General features: G+C 42.7%; 1 protein-coding gene across 2 annotated transcripts; it reads right to left on the bottom strand.

The window, feature by feature from the left end:
• Window positions 1-1,506: 1,506 nt before the first annotated feature.
• LOC142776754 (uncharacterized) lies at window positions 1,507-10,436 on the bottom strand. 2 transcript variants are annotated; one of them, XM_075881045.1, is made up of 4 exons: window positions 9,738-10,436; window positions 9,538-9,663; window positions 8,187-8,346; window positions 1,507-3,730 (listed from the first exon to the last, which is right to left on the bottom strand). In XM_075881045.1, the coding sequence occupies exons 1-3, from the start codon at window positions 9,938-9,940 to the stop codon at window positions 8,193-8,195; spliced, it is 483 nt and encodes a 160-aa protein (XP_075737160.1). In that variant the 5' UTR covers window positions 9,941-10,436; the 3' UTR covers window positions 1,507-3,730; window positions 8,187-8,192. The 2 variants fall into 2 exon arrangements, with proteins under 2 accessions (XP_075737160.1, XP_075737161.1); XM_075881046.1 differs by lacking the exon at window positions 1,507-3,730 and adding an exon at window positions 5,945-6,321.
• Between the last annotated feature and the right edge of the window lie 6,377 nt (window positions 10,437-16,813).

Here is a 16,813-nt window from a genome sequence, read left to right as displayed (position 1 = left end):
AGCATGTCGAGTAAGTACCGAGATTTTTTGTTTGAGTATATATATAAGAAATAACAGGTGTGTACTGCATGGCTGGCGTTGCCAATGAATGAACAATGAAAATATTGGTATTTGTACTGCAAGGTTACATGGTTAGTTTGCATTAGATTATTGACTGTGATGTATGCGAGCGCAGTTGTGTGCACGTTTGTTCTCGCGACTTTCCGAGTTTAACATCGAAATCGACGTGACAGAACATTGTATAGCTGATAATAAAGCTCAGACGTTCGAAATACTGCTCGCAGTTGCCAACTCACCTAGCGCATGCTCCTTGCTGTGTTTGTACGTCATCGTCTGGCCAAGGGAATATGTGCTTTTGTGAACGTGCGGCCTTTGCAATGCATATATCTAGTGCGCGGTGAGGGAGGGAGGGAGGGGGGGGGGGTGTTACGCTTTAATTCTGCCTATACAATGCAGTTGTGCTGTTTTAAAAACGAATGCAAAGTAGCTTCTGCTTTGAGCGCATTTTGTGCGCTCCATAGAGGAGCGTGTAATTAAGACATACAAAACATGTTTAGCAGCACTCTCAAATGTCCGGATTTGGGAGTCAGACATGCTGTTGATGTCAAATGACATGCAATCGTAAAAAAAATATATGGTAGTGTTCTAGTGGCTGGGCGAACACTGAAGGAAAGCACAGATGGGGGAATTTATTCCTCGGTAATGTGGCCCATATCTAATCCTCATTTCTTCACAACTGTTCCTTTCCTCTCCTGTGTTTCTGTCTATTACTGCCTTTATATTTCGATTATTCCTTTATTCCCAGAGGTTATATCTCTCCGCTTCGAACTGTGCCTCGTTTTTGTTTGTTTTCTTTGTTCCTATATTTTAAAGTCAATTTTTCATGTCTGCTTCTATGTGTTGGTATGTTTTCATGTTTTGGTTCCTTTATTTTCTTCTTATATTTTCTTTCCTCTCGCTCTATGTTACACTTTCAGTCATATACTATGTTTGTTGCATTTCTTTCTCTCAAAAATTGTCATCTTGCTCTAGTTAGTTGCGCTTGGCCGATACCAATGGTATATACTCACCTGTGGAGTTTTGCACAATGCAGTAATGCTTAGAAAGCTTCACTGTGAAGGTGATAAAGACATGTGCTGGTTCATGAAATAGAATTTTTGCAAATGAACTTCAATTGCCGACAGTATAAACAGCCTCTTTGTTACAATAGCTTGGCAGACATGCTTACCTTCAAGAAACAGTGTACATAACTCTTTGCGCAACTAATCATTGCGTCAGCTATGATGTCGTGCACATATAGGTGGACGGTCCAAAACACTAGATGGGTGGCATTTCTGGAACCCTCGGCTGCAGGTTCCCTCAATCATGTCGTGGTTTCGCAATGTTTAAGTCCCTACCAATACTTAAGTTTAGATGGCATGCGATTCATTTTGATGCCCAATATTCAGATTTCTAGGGTGCTGCAGCAGAAATGATCTGGGCAAAGAAAATAAAGACCGCTCAGAATTGTGCTGAAATAAAGTAGAAACTTTATCAGCGATACAGTATGCACAAGACATTCTTACAGCAAGGGTTTTCTTTTCAGGTGTCCTTGTTGAGAAACAATTTAAGAACCTGCGTGATATCTTCAAAAGGAAACAACAAGACATGCGTGAAAAACAAAGAAGTGGAGCCGGAGCAGCCGACATTCCAACAATAAATTGGCCCCATTTTGAGGCCATGCTTGAATTAATGGAAGGAGAGTCTGAGCCTGGGGCGTAAGTTCAATGTTAGCTGACTATTGAGTACTAAACAAAAAAAGTTGATTTATTTCACATGACTGTTATACATACACATAAATACACACATATCAATACACATAAGTACACTGCACATAAACATAGAAGTCCCAAGAGGTAATTCACATTGGGCATGCATGTGATCATGAACATTGTGGCAATGGGCTGTTTTGATGTCGAATAATTGTGGCTACAGCTACGAAGAATAACTCTGTGCATCATTCTTTCAGGGTACTATGCAACATGAGTGCCATCGACCAAAGGTAATGAATAATGCTTACCCTTCATTGAACAGAAAACGAAATGTTTTGGTTAGCATAGCATAATGCATCAGCACAACAGAAAAATATAGCATACTGTACAAGAGGCACGTGGACAGCTTCAAAAAACAGAATATTGAAGACAGAACAGTAAGAATAAAAGAAATGAGTGTACTTCTGTGTCATTCTCGGCTCTCATTTACCAACAGAAAGAAGGCTTAATACAAAATCTAAAAATCTAAAGAGATGGCTTATTGCATGTGTCATGAGGCTGTTCATAGGCAAGCACTGCACATATTCATTACAAGAATGCAGCATAAGTACTTATATTGTAGCAAAACAGTGAAAATGCTCTAAAGATGCACACAATAGCACTGACAGAATCACATATTGCATGTTCTCTTGCAGTAGTCACATCACAGCAGAAGAGGCTAACGAGAAGTGAGCATGCACAAAACTTTTTGGTACCATGTGCATGCACTTGAAGCTGTACACGCATGGACTTGAACCTAGAAACATTATTTTTTATTACTAGGTGATTGTACTTTGCAAAATTATGAAAAATACAAGCGTGCTTGAAAGGCGTTGTTCAGGTCGTTAGCTTGCCCAAACCACTGCACTTTTTTAAATACATTCAGCACTCAACACTGAACAGAAGCACACAGGAATACATGAGGGCACAGGCATTGTTTCTGTGTGAATGTGGTTATTGTACAACATCAAATATTTCTGAAAAAGCAAAGTATTCATCAGTGACAGGCCGCAATTAAGCAAACTAATGCAATATCTACACACACTGGCAACACATTCATGTCAATTCGTTATGAACAAGTGCCCAGCGCTGATTGCAATACAAGTGAGCTGAATAGTGTGAAGCATTCACTCATTCGTAACAGTAAAATGATGCTGCAAAAGTCGTATGCAGCATGTGTTCAAGAAACATAATGACAGCAGGCACAGTTTCATCAGACACATTGTTTGCACAGCCATTTAGAATTGCCTGTATAAATTTCATTCACATAGCCAGTGAGATATTGTTACGGGGTTAGAGACTTTTGTACAAAATACGTTTAAAACCCACAGGCAAGATTCACAATGGCTGATTAACACCCTCGTGAGCCTATCAGCTGCTTGAGAAACATAATGACAGCAGGCACAGTTTCATCAGACACATTGTTTGCACAGCCATTTAGAATTGCCTGTATAAATTTCATTCACATAGCCAGTGAGATATTGTTACGGGGTTAGAGACTTTTGTACAAAATACGTTTACAAGGGAAAACCCACAGGCAAGATTAACAATGGCTGATTAACACCCTCGCGAGCCTATCAGCTGCTTGAGTTCTTCCTCTACCTTTACTTCATCTCCGTGACAATATCTCTTGTTCTCATTTAGATGCGCAGCCTACATAGCATTTTATTAACATAATAGGCACATTAAACTTTTGTATGCACACCTTCCATACAGCAGTGCTCAATCAAGAGGTAACGCAAGTGTAAAATAAACCTCGTGTTGAGTGAAATCATAATGGCATTTTAACTCCCAAAGAATGCCTAAAACTGTTCATGTACTAGTGGCATCATCAAATACATAGAGAGAAGTTTTCATCACTGCAGATCACCGCCTCGGCCAAGCCATGCAGCGGAACCGGAACGTACCCCTAATACGGCTGACGAGACTGGTGTCGACACCTGCAGCAATGAGTAAAACCTTTATGAATCCACCTAAGTAATGACAAATGAAGGGCATGCATAGATAGCCAATCTATTAAATCTTAAAAACATGTTTTTTAACTTTCTTCATGTTCTAGCACATTTGGAGAATGTGCCTAATGTTTTCACACCAGATTCTGCTGCATGCCATTGTAACACTTTATAAGTTGTATAATAATACTGCCTGCTTCTGCAGTGATGCTTCAGCAACCACCTCAAGAGAGCAGCCACCATCAAAATTGTGTGTAAACGAAAAAATTATTTTAGGTACTCTTGGTAAGAAATCACAATCACAACTTTTCGAAAAGGATCTCTTTCTGTACATTTAAGCAATATGTATGATTCACTGCAGGTCACGCTCGTCAAGACGACAACGGACCTGCGAGGGCGCTAGGTGAGATATATCGCTGACTCTTAGAGGATAAACTAGTAGACTTTTTTCTAACAATCCTGCGCATGTTACAAAATACAAAACTTTATAGGGTTAGCGCTCAGTCAAGTTGGTTCACAGACATAGTAGTAACAAAAAAGAGTGTGAGAATGACAAGGTAGAAACAGAAGAAACAGGACAGAGCAGTGACTTTAAACTGATGCTTTTATTGTAGGCACATTTCTACTAAGGCAGACAAAACCCATGTAACTACCGTAATATTTAGACGTTAATATCAGAACATCAGCACCCTGTCCCAAAACATGAGTGTCCGTTTCAAAGATCAAAAGCCCATGTATTTCTCACAGAGAGGTAGACTCCCTATTGACACGTTTATCTTTTAAGTGTGCTATTTAATTTCCTTCAGTTGCTCTATATTTTTTTCTTTCTTAGTGCCGAAAATCACAAACAGCAGTTGAAAGTCAGTGCTCTGTCTTGTTTCTTCTGTTTCTACCTTGTCGTTCTCACACTGTTTTTTTTTTGCTAAATGATGCTTTATGAAGTAACAATGCAACCTTAAAGCATTTATATGCATGAATCGCAGATCACACTTGCTTTGCAGCAATGCAGGAGAGGGCACAAGCCATGAAGCTGTGGCATCAGCGTGCATGGAGCACCTTGAACACATCAGAGCGAACAAGGGGGTCATCAAAAAAGATAACATTGGTTTCTTCGCTATACGTACCGATGCACTCCTCAGACAGCTACCAGTGCGCATTGCACAAGATGTAATGCATGCAGTAGAACTTATGCTGTATGAAGCAGAGGCAAAATTGCATCAGAGCAGTGAAGCAAATTGAAGTGTTTATATAATGTCAATGACACCCACCTTTTTTTATTTTGTGTTCACTTTTCTAGTCCCAACTTAAAGGGGTCATGAATGGTCACTCAACAATTGACGGTTGTCAGCAAAAAACAAAACTACAGAGTAAAATATGATAGTACGATTGTGAAAAGGGGCCTTAAGAAATTATTTTAGTCAAAAATATGCCGTAGAAGTGCTCGGCTCCTAAAACTCAACCAACCACAAGTGACCGCCATTTTGTCATGGCGTGCGAGACGTCACAAGCCGAAGGAGCAATGGCAAATGGTATACGCATCGCACATTCACAGGACCCATTTTGACATCTGAAATTATTTGCTGCAACTACCAGCGCTACATTGCTGACACAGTAGCCATGTTTTGACCCCTGGAAGTCATTTAGCTTTAGTGAAGAGTTCAACAATGCGAAAAAATTTGATTGCAAGCGCAGTTGATGACGGAACTCGACCGTCTGCCAGAATGCACACTGTGCAGCAGCTTGTCGAGCGAGCGGTTCGTGATGTCATGGATAGCGAGTGCGTCAGTATTGCCCAACTGTCAGGCGACTAGCTCGTTTATAAAAATATGCAATTAAAAATTAACAGCTTGAGCGAACCGCTCGAATTTTGCCAGCTTGTATGAGAACATACAAGAATCATCCCATACAACACACGTTATGGTTGAAAATTGGGTGTCATGACCCCTTTAAGGCAACTTATTTCTGTGATAATTGTAGTGATAACCGTGCAATAACTCAAATATTTTAACATTAATTATTTATTTTTGTGTTTTTATGGTTATATTTGGACACGACAGTTTTGCCTGTAATGTATCTGTTCTGTCACACGTGATTTTTCTCTTGTTTGTTTAGCTTAAGAAGATGCTATGTACAGTCGCCGACCAATTTTTCGGACCTGGCGGGGACCGAAAAAAGGTACGAAAAATCGAACAGTGCGAAAAATTCGTTTTCGCCAAAAATCTGAAGTTTATTGCATCAGGCAGGTTTAAAAAAGTCCTTGATGCTGCCTTGCCTCAAACTACGCTTGGAGGCAATTTGGTTTGCCCATATTTGCGCCAAGGTGACATCGTTGCCATAAACGCTCGACAAAATTGTCACCGCGTTGGCGATCTCCGCCGCCGACGGCTGCGGGCGGTCGTCGTTGTCGTCATCCGAGCCGCTCTCGGGCTCCGGGACAACCTGGCGAAGAATTTCGTCGACAGTAGCCTCCGCGCACGAAACAATGTCATCGTCCGCACGAGTGAAGTCTTTAAATGTCATTGTGGCAGGTAGAGAATCCTTCTTTCGCCTCCTCCCCGTGCGATGTGATGACGATAGTGCTGACCGAAGACGAAAAAACGGCATCCATCACCGCGTCTTTTAAAAAGCAAACACGGCCTCCGAAACTTAAAATATGGTGTGCGCATTCCAATCTCGGAGGCAGGAAAAGCATCTGAAGATCAAGCTTAGCCAAGCCGACAGAAAATCCAACATGGCGGCGTTCACAATGGCTTGGGGCGTGGCACAAAACGAGTGATTTAGTCCGAAACATCGGACTTTCAGGGGCAAATTCGCCCGAAAAATCGGTCGAAACGATGCATTAGCTCTATGGGATCCCTGACGGTGCATTTATGAAGCCCGGAATATCCAACAAGTCCGAATTTTCGGAGTCCGGAAAATCGGTCGGCGACTTATATAAGTTCTGTAAGCAATAAAATGCATTTACAACCAGCCTTCACCTTGTACACCTCAAGTGCTGTTTACCACTTTGTCCTGCCAAGGCACCTGACCGTCTGTGACGAAGTAGTGCGCCAATTTATCTCGCACTTCCTTGGCATACCTACAACGCATAAGTGACATGTGAAATTTCTGTCGGCACAGCCATGATGGAAGACACACACTGTAAAAGGAGCATGCTGAGCTTGAAAATCTCACACATAGTTGGATTTCAGTGTCGCAGTCATGACGCTATATTGCCAAAGTGTTCCTCGTTTTTGATGTATTAATGAGGGCTACCTCTGCTGCCTATCTTCTACGGCATCATCACAGCTTGTGATAAAATGCATATTTACTGATTAACTTTAGAAATTTTGATATGTCAAGTTCTATGACAGCCAACGTCAGCAACTGCTCCAATTTGGACAGAACCATTGTACACTTTTTAAAGAATGATTGCCCTGTACAGTTAAACCTAATTAAATATAGCTCGGTCAGTTCAAAATCCATCATAATTGATGGACCCGTTCAATAGGCATCAGCAACGTACTCAACACGAATATCGTTTTCTTTTGTTAAAACCTCATCTTCTGTGGCACATGGCTGCGCCCATCAATTTGGAACAAAGTTGACCTCTATATTTTTTATTGCTCCTAGTTAGCAATAGAAAGTAAAATAATCAAGAACTCATTTCTTTTGAAACACAATTGTAATTAGAACAAACAAAAAAACTAATGTAAATATATAGGATGCTGTTGGTATTAATTATGATATAAATGTGAAGAAACCAAATGGACGTAAAGATCGCCACTTCTAGGAACAAAACTTGTGCCCACAAATCTCCCATAAAGTGACCGAGGAGTTTGGTAGAAGCTACCTTGGTAGAACATAGAACGGTATATTTGAAGGTCAGAGGTTTATTTCGCCCGCACCAAGGTATCCTTTCACTACACTTCTTTCTTCATATTGTCATTGTGAATACTACTAAAATACTACTACTGATCTGCTACTACTGATCCTACTACTGATATACTACTGATCGTGCTTGCATTGCACTTCTCACATGCAAGCACATCCACTTTTTTAAGTCATTTCTCAGTTGAAACCAAACACTCACACATCAGCCATGAGCATTTTTGTGGAAAACGTTGCAATGTTACACACTCCTTTAATGACTGTGTCACCTTTACGCTGCGTTGTATAGACTTTGCCAGTAAAGCTGCTGCTATTGAGTTGTGTGTCAACCACCTTCACACTCTGAACACAGGATAACTTGTCTCACCAATGCATACACAAATCTATCAAATAGTGATTTTATGTTCTTGCCTGTTCCAATATATTGTGCAATGCCTGAAAGGCAGTGTCCTCAAGTGTGTGCAATTTTGGTATTGTCCTAGCTGCATTTCAATTACACCACACAAAGCAGCACAAGCCAGCAATGCATCAATGTTGTTGCTGCATAAATGCAAGAAAAACTAGCCTGTCATACCTTCATTCACTCATCTGTTGTTGAAAGGTGCTGGAGGTACAGTGACTCAAGTACAAGCCAAAGGGCCTCACTGACCTCCGACACTATGGAGGAAACGGATGATCTTCCCGCTAGGAAGCTGAAGGCCACGTTCCTTTGGGTTTCGCCTGTCGCCAGAAACCTGGCAAGGCAATTAGATGCAGCAATAAAATAAATCAATACACTGAAATTAGCATGCATTAGGTACACTACTCGGTCCTTATGATGGCAATCGTTTCTGATAGAGCTTTCCTTGTTAATTCAGCATCTTCAATAATTACTTTACAGGTGACTGGACAGTTAACATTCAGAATCTCACTGCACTGCTTGTGAACTCTGCAAGCTGTCGAATATGCAGTGAATATTTATGTGCGTACACATTTTGGCGAATCATAAGCATGCATCAATCTTTTCATGGAAGAGTGTACATGCTCATATCACTCAGGTTGAAGATGGGCAACATAAACGTACCTGTAGCAATTTGCTTAGCATGGATTTCTAAAAAGCTGGAAATTCAAGGTGAACCTATTTCACGAAACATACATCTCTCAAGTCTATTGCTTAAATTGCTTTCACACATTGCACTACCGTCCACAATACGTTTTGCCACTGCACTACTGTCCACAGTGTATTGGGTCACTGTCAATTTAACAGAACGTACGCATTATTGTAGCAAGGTGCAGGGGTTAAAATTTCGCATGTGTACTTGAGCAAACACACACACACACCGTCGTGCATGCGGATACATAAAGTGTGGTTGGTTAAACCTCCTCCCTCCCCGATGCTTAAATATATTTTTGGCATGAATACTCTTTCATTGCCTCGAACAGCACATCAATTTGTCATAACAATTTGTGCATAATTGTACACGCTAAGCTTAGAATTGTGTTTCGCTTATTTTATAACATCATTAATAATTGCGCTATATATAGTATCTGTGCATCAGGAAAACAGAAAACTGGAATTGACACGTCCGAAATGGAATGTCATTGTGTAGGGCAGAATCCCATTTTCTGGGATTTTACAAGCGGAAACCACGTAGTGATTACGCAATAAGCCACAACAGATGGTTTTGAAAATTTAACAACCCGAGATTTTAACGTACGTGCGCAACAGACGCGCCAACTTATATGCATTTCGCCTCCACCTAAAGGCGAACGATGCGGCCGTAATCAAACCCGTCACCTACGCGTAAACTGCCGACCGCAGTAACGACTGCACCATCGAGCTCGCATACGTCAAAAATGCAATTAGTTCGGCCCACCCAAGCAAAACTTCCTTACAAGCGATGCACAGCCGCAAGCCACAGCATATTAATCTTCAACCCTCTTACCTAATGGTCATGGCCAGGCGGTCGTGCGCCGAAATTGCAGGACGGTAGTTTGTGTCTTGCTTGGATATTGCGGGGCGCAGCAGTTCGAGCAAAGTGTTGAACGTTCGTGGCGGCATCCGCATGAAGCTAACCACCAAAAAAACAACGAGATAACAGGTTATGCACTATCTTATAAGCACGTAAAACAACCATAAACTTACTCTCGGAAATACTCCTCTTCGTGCGAGCGCAAGTTGGGAAGCAAACGACCTGCGTGGCCAGCCACCTCTCGCGAGTGAAGGGACGGTCGCACCCACCACCGCCTTTTTTGCTGAGAAGGTTTTCGTGCTGCCAGCGCTGACACGTTGGCAGAGCACATCAGCACCGCCACAACTTCTTCTTCATCACTAGGCTCGAAGTTCATGATGCTGCCGGGAGAACGCTACGCAAACACAGCCGTCGGAAACAAGCGCGTCGCACACAGCGGGCTCCGATCGCCGCCGGTCACCAAAGTTCTCGTTGATAACGAGATCTGTACGTGACTCTCCGGGTTTGCGACTTCCGGTCGCTCGCATGCAGCCTTGCCGGTGTGAACGTCGCTCGCAATTTGGTCGCCAGTCGCAAATGGTCGCGCGACCGTGGCTAGTCGCCGGTGTGCACCAGCCTTTATCCTCATGTATGCGTATATTTGCCGATGACAGCATTATCTATCGTCCCATTCGAAACAATAGCGATCATCTAACTCTTCAAAAAGACCTCGAGCATATAATTGAGTGGTGCAAAACATGGCAGATGACACTTAATGTTTCCAAATGCAAACTAATCACCTTTAGTCGCAAGCGTGATAACTTTAATAGCCAATACAAAATTGATAATAGCATTGTAGAACGCACTGATCATTACAAATACCTAGACATAAACTTAACTTTTACACTTTTGTGGTCCACACATATCACTTTTATCTGTGCCAACACATCAAGATCATTAGGTTTTCTATGCCGAAATCTATATAGTGCTCCCTCCTATGTGCGCAAATTGGCTTATCTTGCTCTAATTCGTCCTCAACTGGAGTTCGCATCCTCCATTTGGTCACCATATACACAATACCTCATAGATAAGTTAGAATGTATACAGAACAGAGCTAGTCGATTCATAGCGCGTAATCACAGCTACCCGTCCAGTGTAACACAGATTAAACATAGCCTTGCACTCGAGCCACTGAAAATTCGCCGTGACATCTCTTTTTTATCACTATTTCACAAACTCATCCACACCAGCATGATGCCATCTGTTCACCTTAATCTAGAACATCGAACTTCGAGCAGACTATATAACACCTTTAGCTTATCACGCATGTACGGCAATACTAACGCTTTCAACCAGTCGGCTCTTCCACGAGCTATTCGCTTCTGGAATGATTTGCCAGATGATCTTGCGTCAGAACAAGACCACACAAAGTTCTGTCATACTCTTAAAAAATACTTATGCACCAAAAACTGCTCTATCGCATCTTCGTAATCATCAGTGTTTATAGGACTGTTGCCGATGTTTTTGCACTATTGCTAGGTTGTAGTTACTGTCATAATAGTTTTTTTTTGTATTTCACCTTCACATACTGTAACTCACTTTTCTAGTATGTATTTTGCTCACATGTTCATAGGTTTAACTGCATTTTCTATTATATTCATTATTTGCCTACGTTTGTGTAGACGTTATGTATATATATTTTTCTAACATATTATCTGTACCGCCCCCCTTACACAATGCCCCTCGAGGGCTCTGTAAGGTACTGTAAATAAACAAACAAATAAATAAATAAATACATATGTGTATATATATATATATATATATATATATATATATATATATATATATTGTGATGATGATTATATACAGATGATGACGTTTTTTGTGATGATGATTATATACAGATGAAGAAGATGAAGGTCAAACGCTGTGAGTATTGTGCTTACAGTAATTTCCCCCTCGCGCGGGGAAACGGCCAATGTGGCCGCTGTTTATGACGGTGGTGTACGTCGCACGAATGGTTTAAACGCGACAGGTGAACAACCTCCGTACCACAAAAACGGTTGTCGGAAGGCATGACAACAAGGGTGACTCAGTAGTTAACAGAAGACGGCTGCTCGACTATAGCGTAGGGGCCGATGAAACATGAGTGAAACTTATCACACAAGTCGAGAGTCCGCGTTGGGGTCCACAACAGTACTTTGTCTCCAGTATTGAAGTGAACTACGCGGTGGACACCATCGTAGCGAGTCTTCCACTCTTGTTGGCTTGCCTTTGTATTGAGGTGGGCGCGTCGGCTACAATCGGCCAGACGAGAGAATAAGTGCTCACTCGAAGACGATGACGAGTTCACAGGGACGTCAAAAAAGGAGAGATTGAGTGGAGATGTCGGTTGACGGCCATAGACGAGAAAGAATGGGGAATGGCCCGTGGTCCGCTGCATAGCGGTATTGTACGCAGAAGTCACGAAAGGCAGGATGGTATCCCCGTCGGTGTGATCGGCTTTGATATACATAGATACCATGGCGGTCAAAGTTCAATGGAAGCGCTCTGTGAGGCCGTTTGTCTGGGTACGGTAACCGGAAGTCGTCTTATGAATCGTATTACATGCGTGGATGACTAGTTCGAGTAGTTTCGAGAGAAACGCCTTGCCCCGGTCACTCAATAGGCGTGGTGCACCATGTCTTAGAAAGATTGCCTCCAGAAAAAATGTGGCAATGTCCTCTGCTGATCCTGAAGGAAGTGCAGCTGTTTCGGCATACCTTGTTAAGTGGTCAACTGCTGTGACAATCCAGCGCTTGCCGCTAGCTTATATTGGTAGTGGTCCGTAGAGGTCAATGCCAATGACATCGAAGGCAGCGTCAGGACACTGGAGAGGTTCTAGAAGACCAGCCAGGGAGGAAGTGGGTCGCTTGCGGGGGTGGCAGAGCGAGCATGATGCAACATATCGCGCTACACAGTTGGAAAGCCCAGGCCAGCCAAAACGACTGCGGAGTCGTTCATAGGTTTTGAAAAAACTGAGATGACCAGCCTCGGGGTCATCGTGAAACGCCTTTAATATCTGCGCCCTTAGGGAGCGAGGAGCGACAGGAACCCAGCGCTGTCCTTCGGGGTGGAAGACAAAGCGGTGAAAGATTGAGTTTTCAGTCTTGAAGTTCCGCAGTTGTCCATGGGCGTGGTCGTTGGGAGGACGAGAGGAGCCTTCAAGGGGCTGAATTGTAGAGCGAAAGTAAGTGTCACTGCGTTGGTGGGATGCAAACGTCTCGTTGCCGAAGGCAGAAAGAAAGTCGACAGCGGCGAGTGAATGAACTGACAGAGACGCTTTGATGGGTTCACTCGCAGTTGGCGACCGGCCAGGAGTGCCTGATGAGGATCGTAAAGGAATGTGGCTAACGGCATCAGCATCGTTGTGTTTCTTGTCGGATTTGTAGGTAACGTCAAACTCGTATTCTTAGAGACGAAGTATCCAGCGACCGAGACGTCCAGACAAATTCATTAACGTTGACAACCAGCACAAAGCGTGGTGGTTAGTGACGACGGTAAAGGGGCGGCCGTGAAGATATGGTCGAAACTTCTGGATGGCCAGACAACAGCGAGACACTCCTGCTCGGTGATGGTGTAGTTTTTCTCTGCTGCTGAACAGAGCATATGCGAACCCACGTTCGCCATAACGCTCTGTTCGTAGCAAAAGTTCAGCGCCAAGTCCGTGTCCGCTGGCATCAGTACGGAGGACAGTGGGTGCGGAGTTATCAAAATGACAAAGCACTGGTTCAGCCGTGAGGGCACGTTTTAAGGTGTGGAAAGCCATCTGGCATTCGTCCGACAATACGTATGACGCTCCTGAAGAAAGGAGTTGGTGAAGTGGCGCAGCAATGGTGGCGAAGTCTCGTATAAAACGCCAGAAGTATGACGCAAGGCCAAGAAAGCTTCGGAGCTCTTCGACGCGTTCAGGCACCAGGAAGTGAAGAACGGCGGTAAACTTGTCGGGATCAGGCCGGATTCTATCTTTGCTGACGAGATGCCTGAGTACTTTAATACTTTTGCTAGCAAAGTGGCACTTTTTGGTGTTTAGCTGAAGGCCAGCAGCTGCGACACACGTCAGAACTTCATCTAGGCACTGCAAGTGCTGTTCTAATGTTGAAGAAAGTATGACAATATCGTCCAGGTAACATAAGCATGTTTTCCACTAAGGCCCCACAATACAGTGTCTATCATTTGTTCAAACGTTGCTGGCAGATTGAAGTGGCCGAAAGGCATGACGTTAAATTCGTAGAGTCCGTCGGGTGTGGCAAAGGCAGTTTTTTCCTTGTCATCCTCGTGCGTTGGAATTCGCCGATAACCGGAGCGACAAATATTCCGGTGCCCGAAACATCCCGCATCCCTGTCCAACAAACTATTCCTACATGGACCATCAACGCCCGGCAGCGTGACCCATCCATATTCTCTGGTCTTCCACATGACGATGTCGAGGTATGGCTGAAAGAATACGACATGACCAGTGTTTGTAACCAATGGGATAAGGCTCAAAAACTTCATCACGTCACCTTCCATCTGTCCGATGTCGCGAAAACATGGTTTTTTAACCACGAGAGCAGCTTCCCAGATTGGCCTACTTTTGCTCAACAAGTCCGTGGGATTTTTGGGAACCAAACATCCATTCCGAAGTGTCGAAACGAAAGCTCGATGGGCGTGCCCAACATCCCGGGGAGACATAGAATTTGTACATTGAAGACGTCCTTGCCCTTTGCCACCACGTGAACTCGGCGATGACAGAAGCTGATCGTGTTCGCCACATCATCAAAGGGATAGGCCATGTCGCGTTTAACGCTCTGACTGTTAAAAACCCCACCACAGTTGAGGACGTCATCGCCACATATCAACATCTTGATGAACTCCAAGCCATTCGATCTTACTCGACTACCCAGACGCCAGTGACAGTCAGCCTTCCTCGGATGCGTATTTGCGCACACTGATTCGCACTGTGATTCGCGAGGAACTTCAAGCGCATGGGTAGTCGTGTGCACCTACCCCTCGGCCTCAATCTCCATCTGCTGGTCTGCGCGACATCATCAAAGAGGAGCACTCATCCATGGCCGGCGCTCTCCCATCGAACACTCCTGCGCCACCCATGACGTATGCCCAAGTCGCTGCCATGCCACCTGCCCTGGTTCAGCACGCGCATCCTGTTCCTGCACAGTCCAACGTAGCAGCATTTGCACCACACTCGCCTGTCCCAGCACCAGTACCAGCGCCAGTACCAGCGCCAGTGAAAGCTCCAGCACTCCACGCCCCCTGGCGCTCGCCTCGCCCAATATGTTACTATTGTGGCATTTGGGGCGATATTTCACCATTTTGCCGAAAACACCAGCAGGACGAACGCCGTGGCTACGACGTTTACGAAAGGGATTCGGAGCCATCCCCGAACCAGTACTCAGCACCTCCATCACTCTGTAAGACAGCACCGACGTTTATTAGGCCGAATCGCCTGATCAACGCTTCGAACGAAGACGACGTTTTTTTGTGATGATGAATATATACAAACGAAGAAGATGTAGCTCAAACGCTGTGAATAATGTGATTACAATATATATATATATATATTCGTATAGGAAAGAAGACGCACGTACGAAGTTATTTTATTTGACGTTTCGGCCGTGGGTCCGGCCTTCATCAGGTTCTGATGAAGGCCGGACCCACGGCCGAAACGTCAAATAAAATAACTTCGTACGTGCGTCTTCTTTCCTATACGAATAATATTTCCCGGACCCAGCATCACTTTTGTTTTTGGTATATATATATATATATATATATAGTCTAGTAGATCCTCCGTGAGCGGTCACAACGTGGTTTATTTCGACGTTTCGGCCTAGAGTCTGGCCTTCATCAGGAATATATATATATATATATATATATATATATATATATATATATATATATATATATATATATATATATATATATATATATATATATATATATATATATATATATATATATATATATATATATATATATATATATATATATATGTGTGTGTGTGTGTGTGTGTGTGACGCCATGATGAATGGGCGACGTGGCCTGGCTCATACCCCATGTTTATTCTACTCTGACTTCTTCTTCTTCAGCCTCTACCTTCAGTCAACACCTACTTACGTTACATATATATATATATAAATATATAAGGGAAAGGAGTGTATACCTAAGGGCCTGTTTTTCGTGTTTTAACACAATAATAATGAGATCTAACACACAATAATGCCAAGGAATGTAAATATGAAGAGAAATAAAAGTGGATGAAAAAATAACCAGCCGTGAGCAGGAATCAAACCTACGACCTTCGAATATATATATATATATATATATATATATATATATATATATATATATATATATATATATATATATATATATATATATATATATATATACATATATATATATATATATATATATATATATATATATATATATATTGCCCAGCGTTTTTTTTTCAGTGATCGTAAAACGTCTGACTTTCAAACTTCCATTTTTTATGCAATTTGTTCTCTGTGTGGTATATTGATGTCTTAAAGCTGAGGATTCCTTTTTGAGTAATTTTAATGATGAACTGCTATGTCTATTTTTACGAAGAAAAGATATTATTTTAATTGGCAACCTCAACCTTTCCTTCAAGCCAGTATTTGGAATAATATAAATTATGGTACTTCTTCAATGGACACACTTCTAGACATTTGTTTTCCCTTGGCCTTGAGAAAATGGTAAAGACTCCCACAAGGGGGAGTCCAATACTAGATCTGCTATTTACAATAAAACTCTACTTGAGTCATTATCGCAGTTGAAACCACTATTTCTGATATTATATTATTATAATTTGCTTGGAATAGGTATGTTCAATGTAAATGAGAGTCACACACTTCGAGTGAGGCCCCGCCGATCTAACATCGTCGTGTGGCAGACTCTAAGGCTTCCACTTTACGCTTCGGCCTGCGACGCCTGAAAGGCCTCGAAGTGGCACATCTCGAATTTATTTGCAGGTTGGTCGACCCGTGCGGGGTTGCACCTGTGGTGATGTATGAGCCTCACCGACGCACTCATAAAGCCTACACGGAGATTTGATTACACTTAAACAAGCATTTAATTAAAACAAGGGCAAATGCAGGAGTTAGCAAAAAATAACAGAGAGGAAACAACAAAAGTTCGCGCGATGGAGAAGAACAGCAATAAAAACGTATGCTTTAAAAGAACACAACGACAACAGGTACAGACAAAA

This window comes from Rhipicephalus microplus, chromosome X (assembly GCF_043290135.1).
Source record: "Rhipicephalus microplus isolate Deutch F79 chromosome X, USDA_Rmic, whole genome shotgun sequence".
NCBI lineage: Eukaryota > Metazoa > Arthropoda > Arachnida > Ixodida > Ixodidae > Rhipicephalus > Rhipicephalus microplus.
The sequence above is the reverse complement of the archived record's forward strand: the minus strand, read 5'-3'. Positions and strand labels throughout refer to the sequence as shown.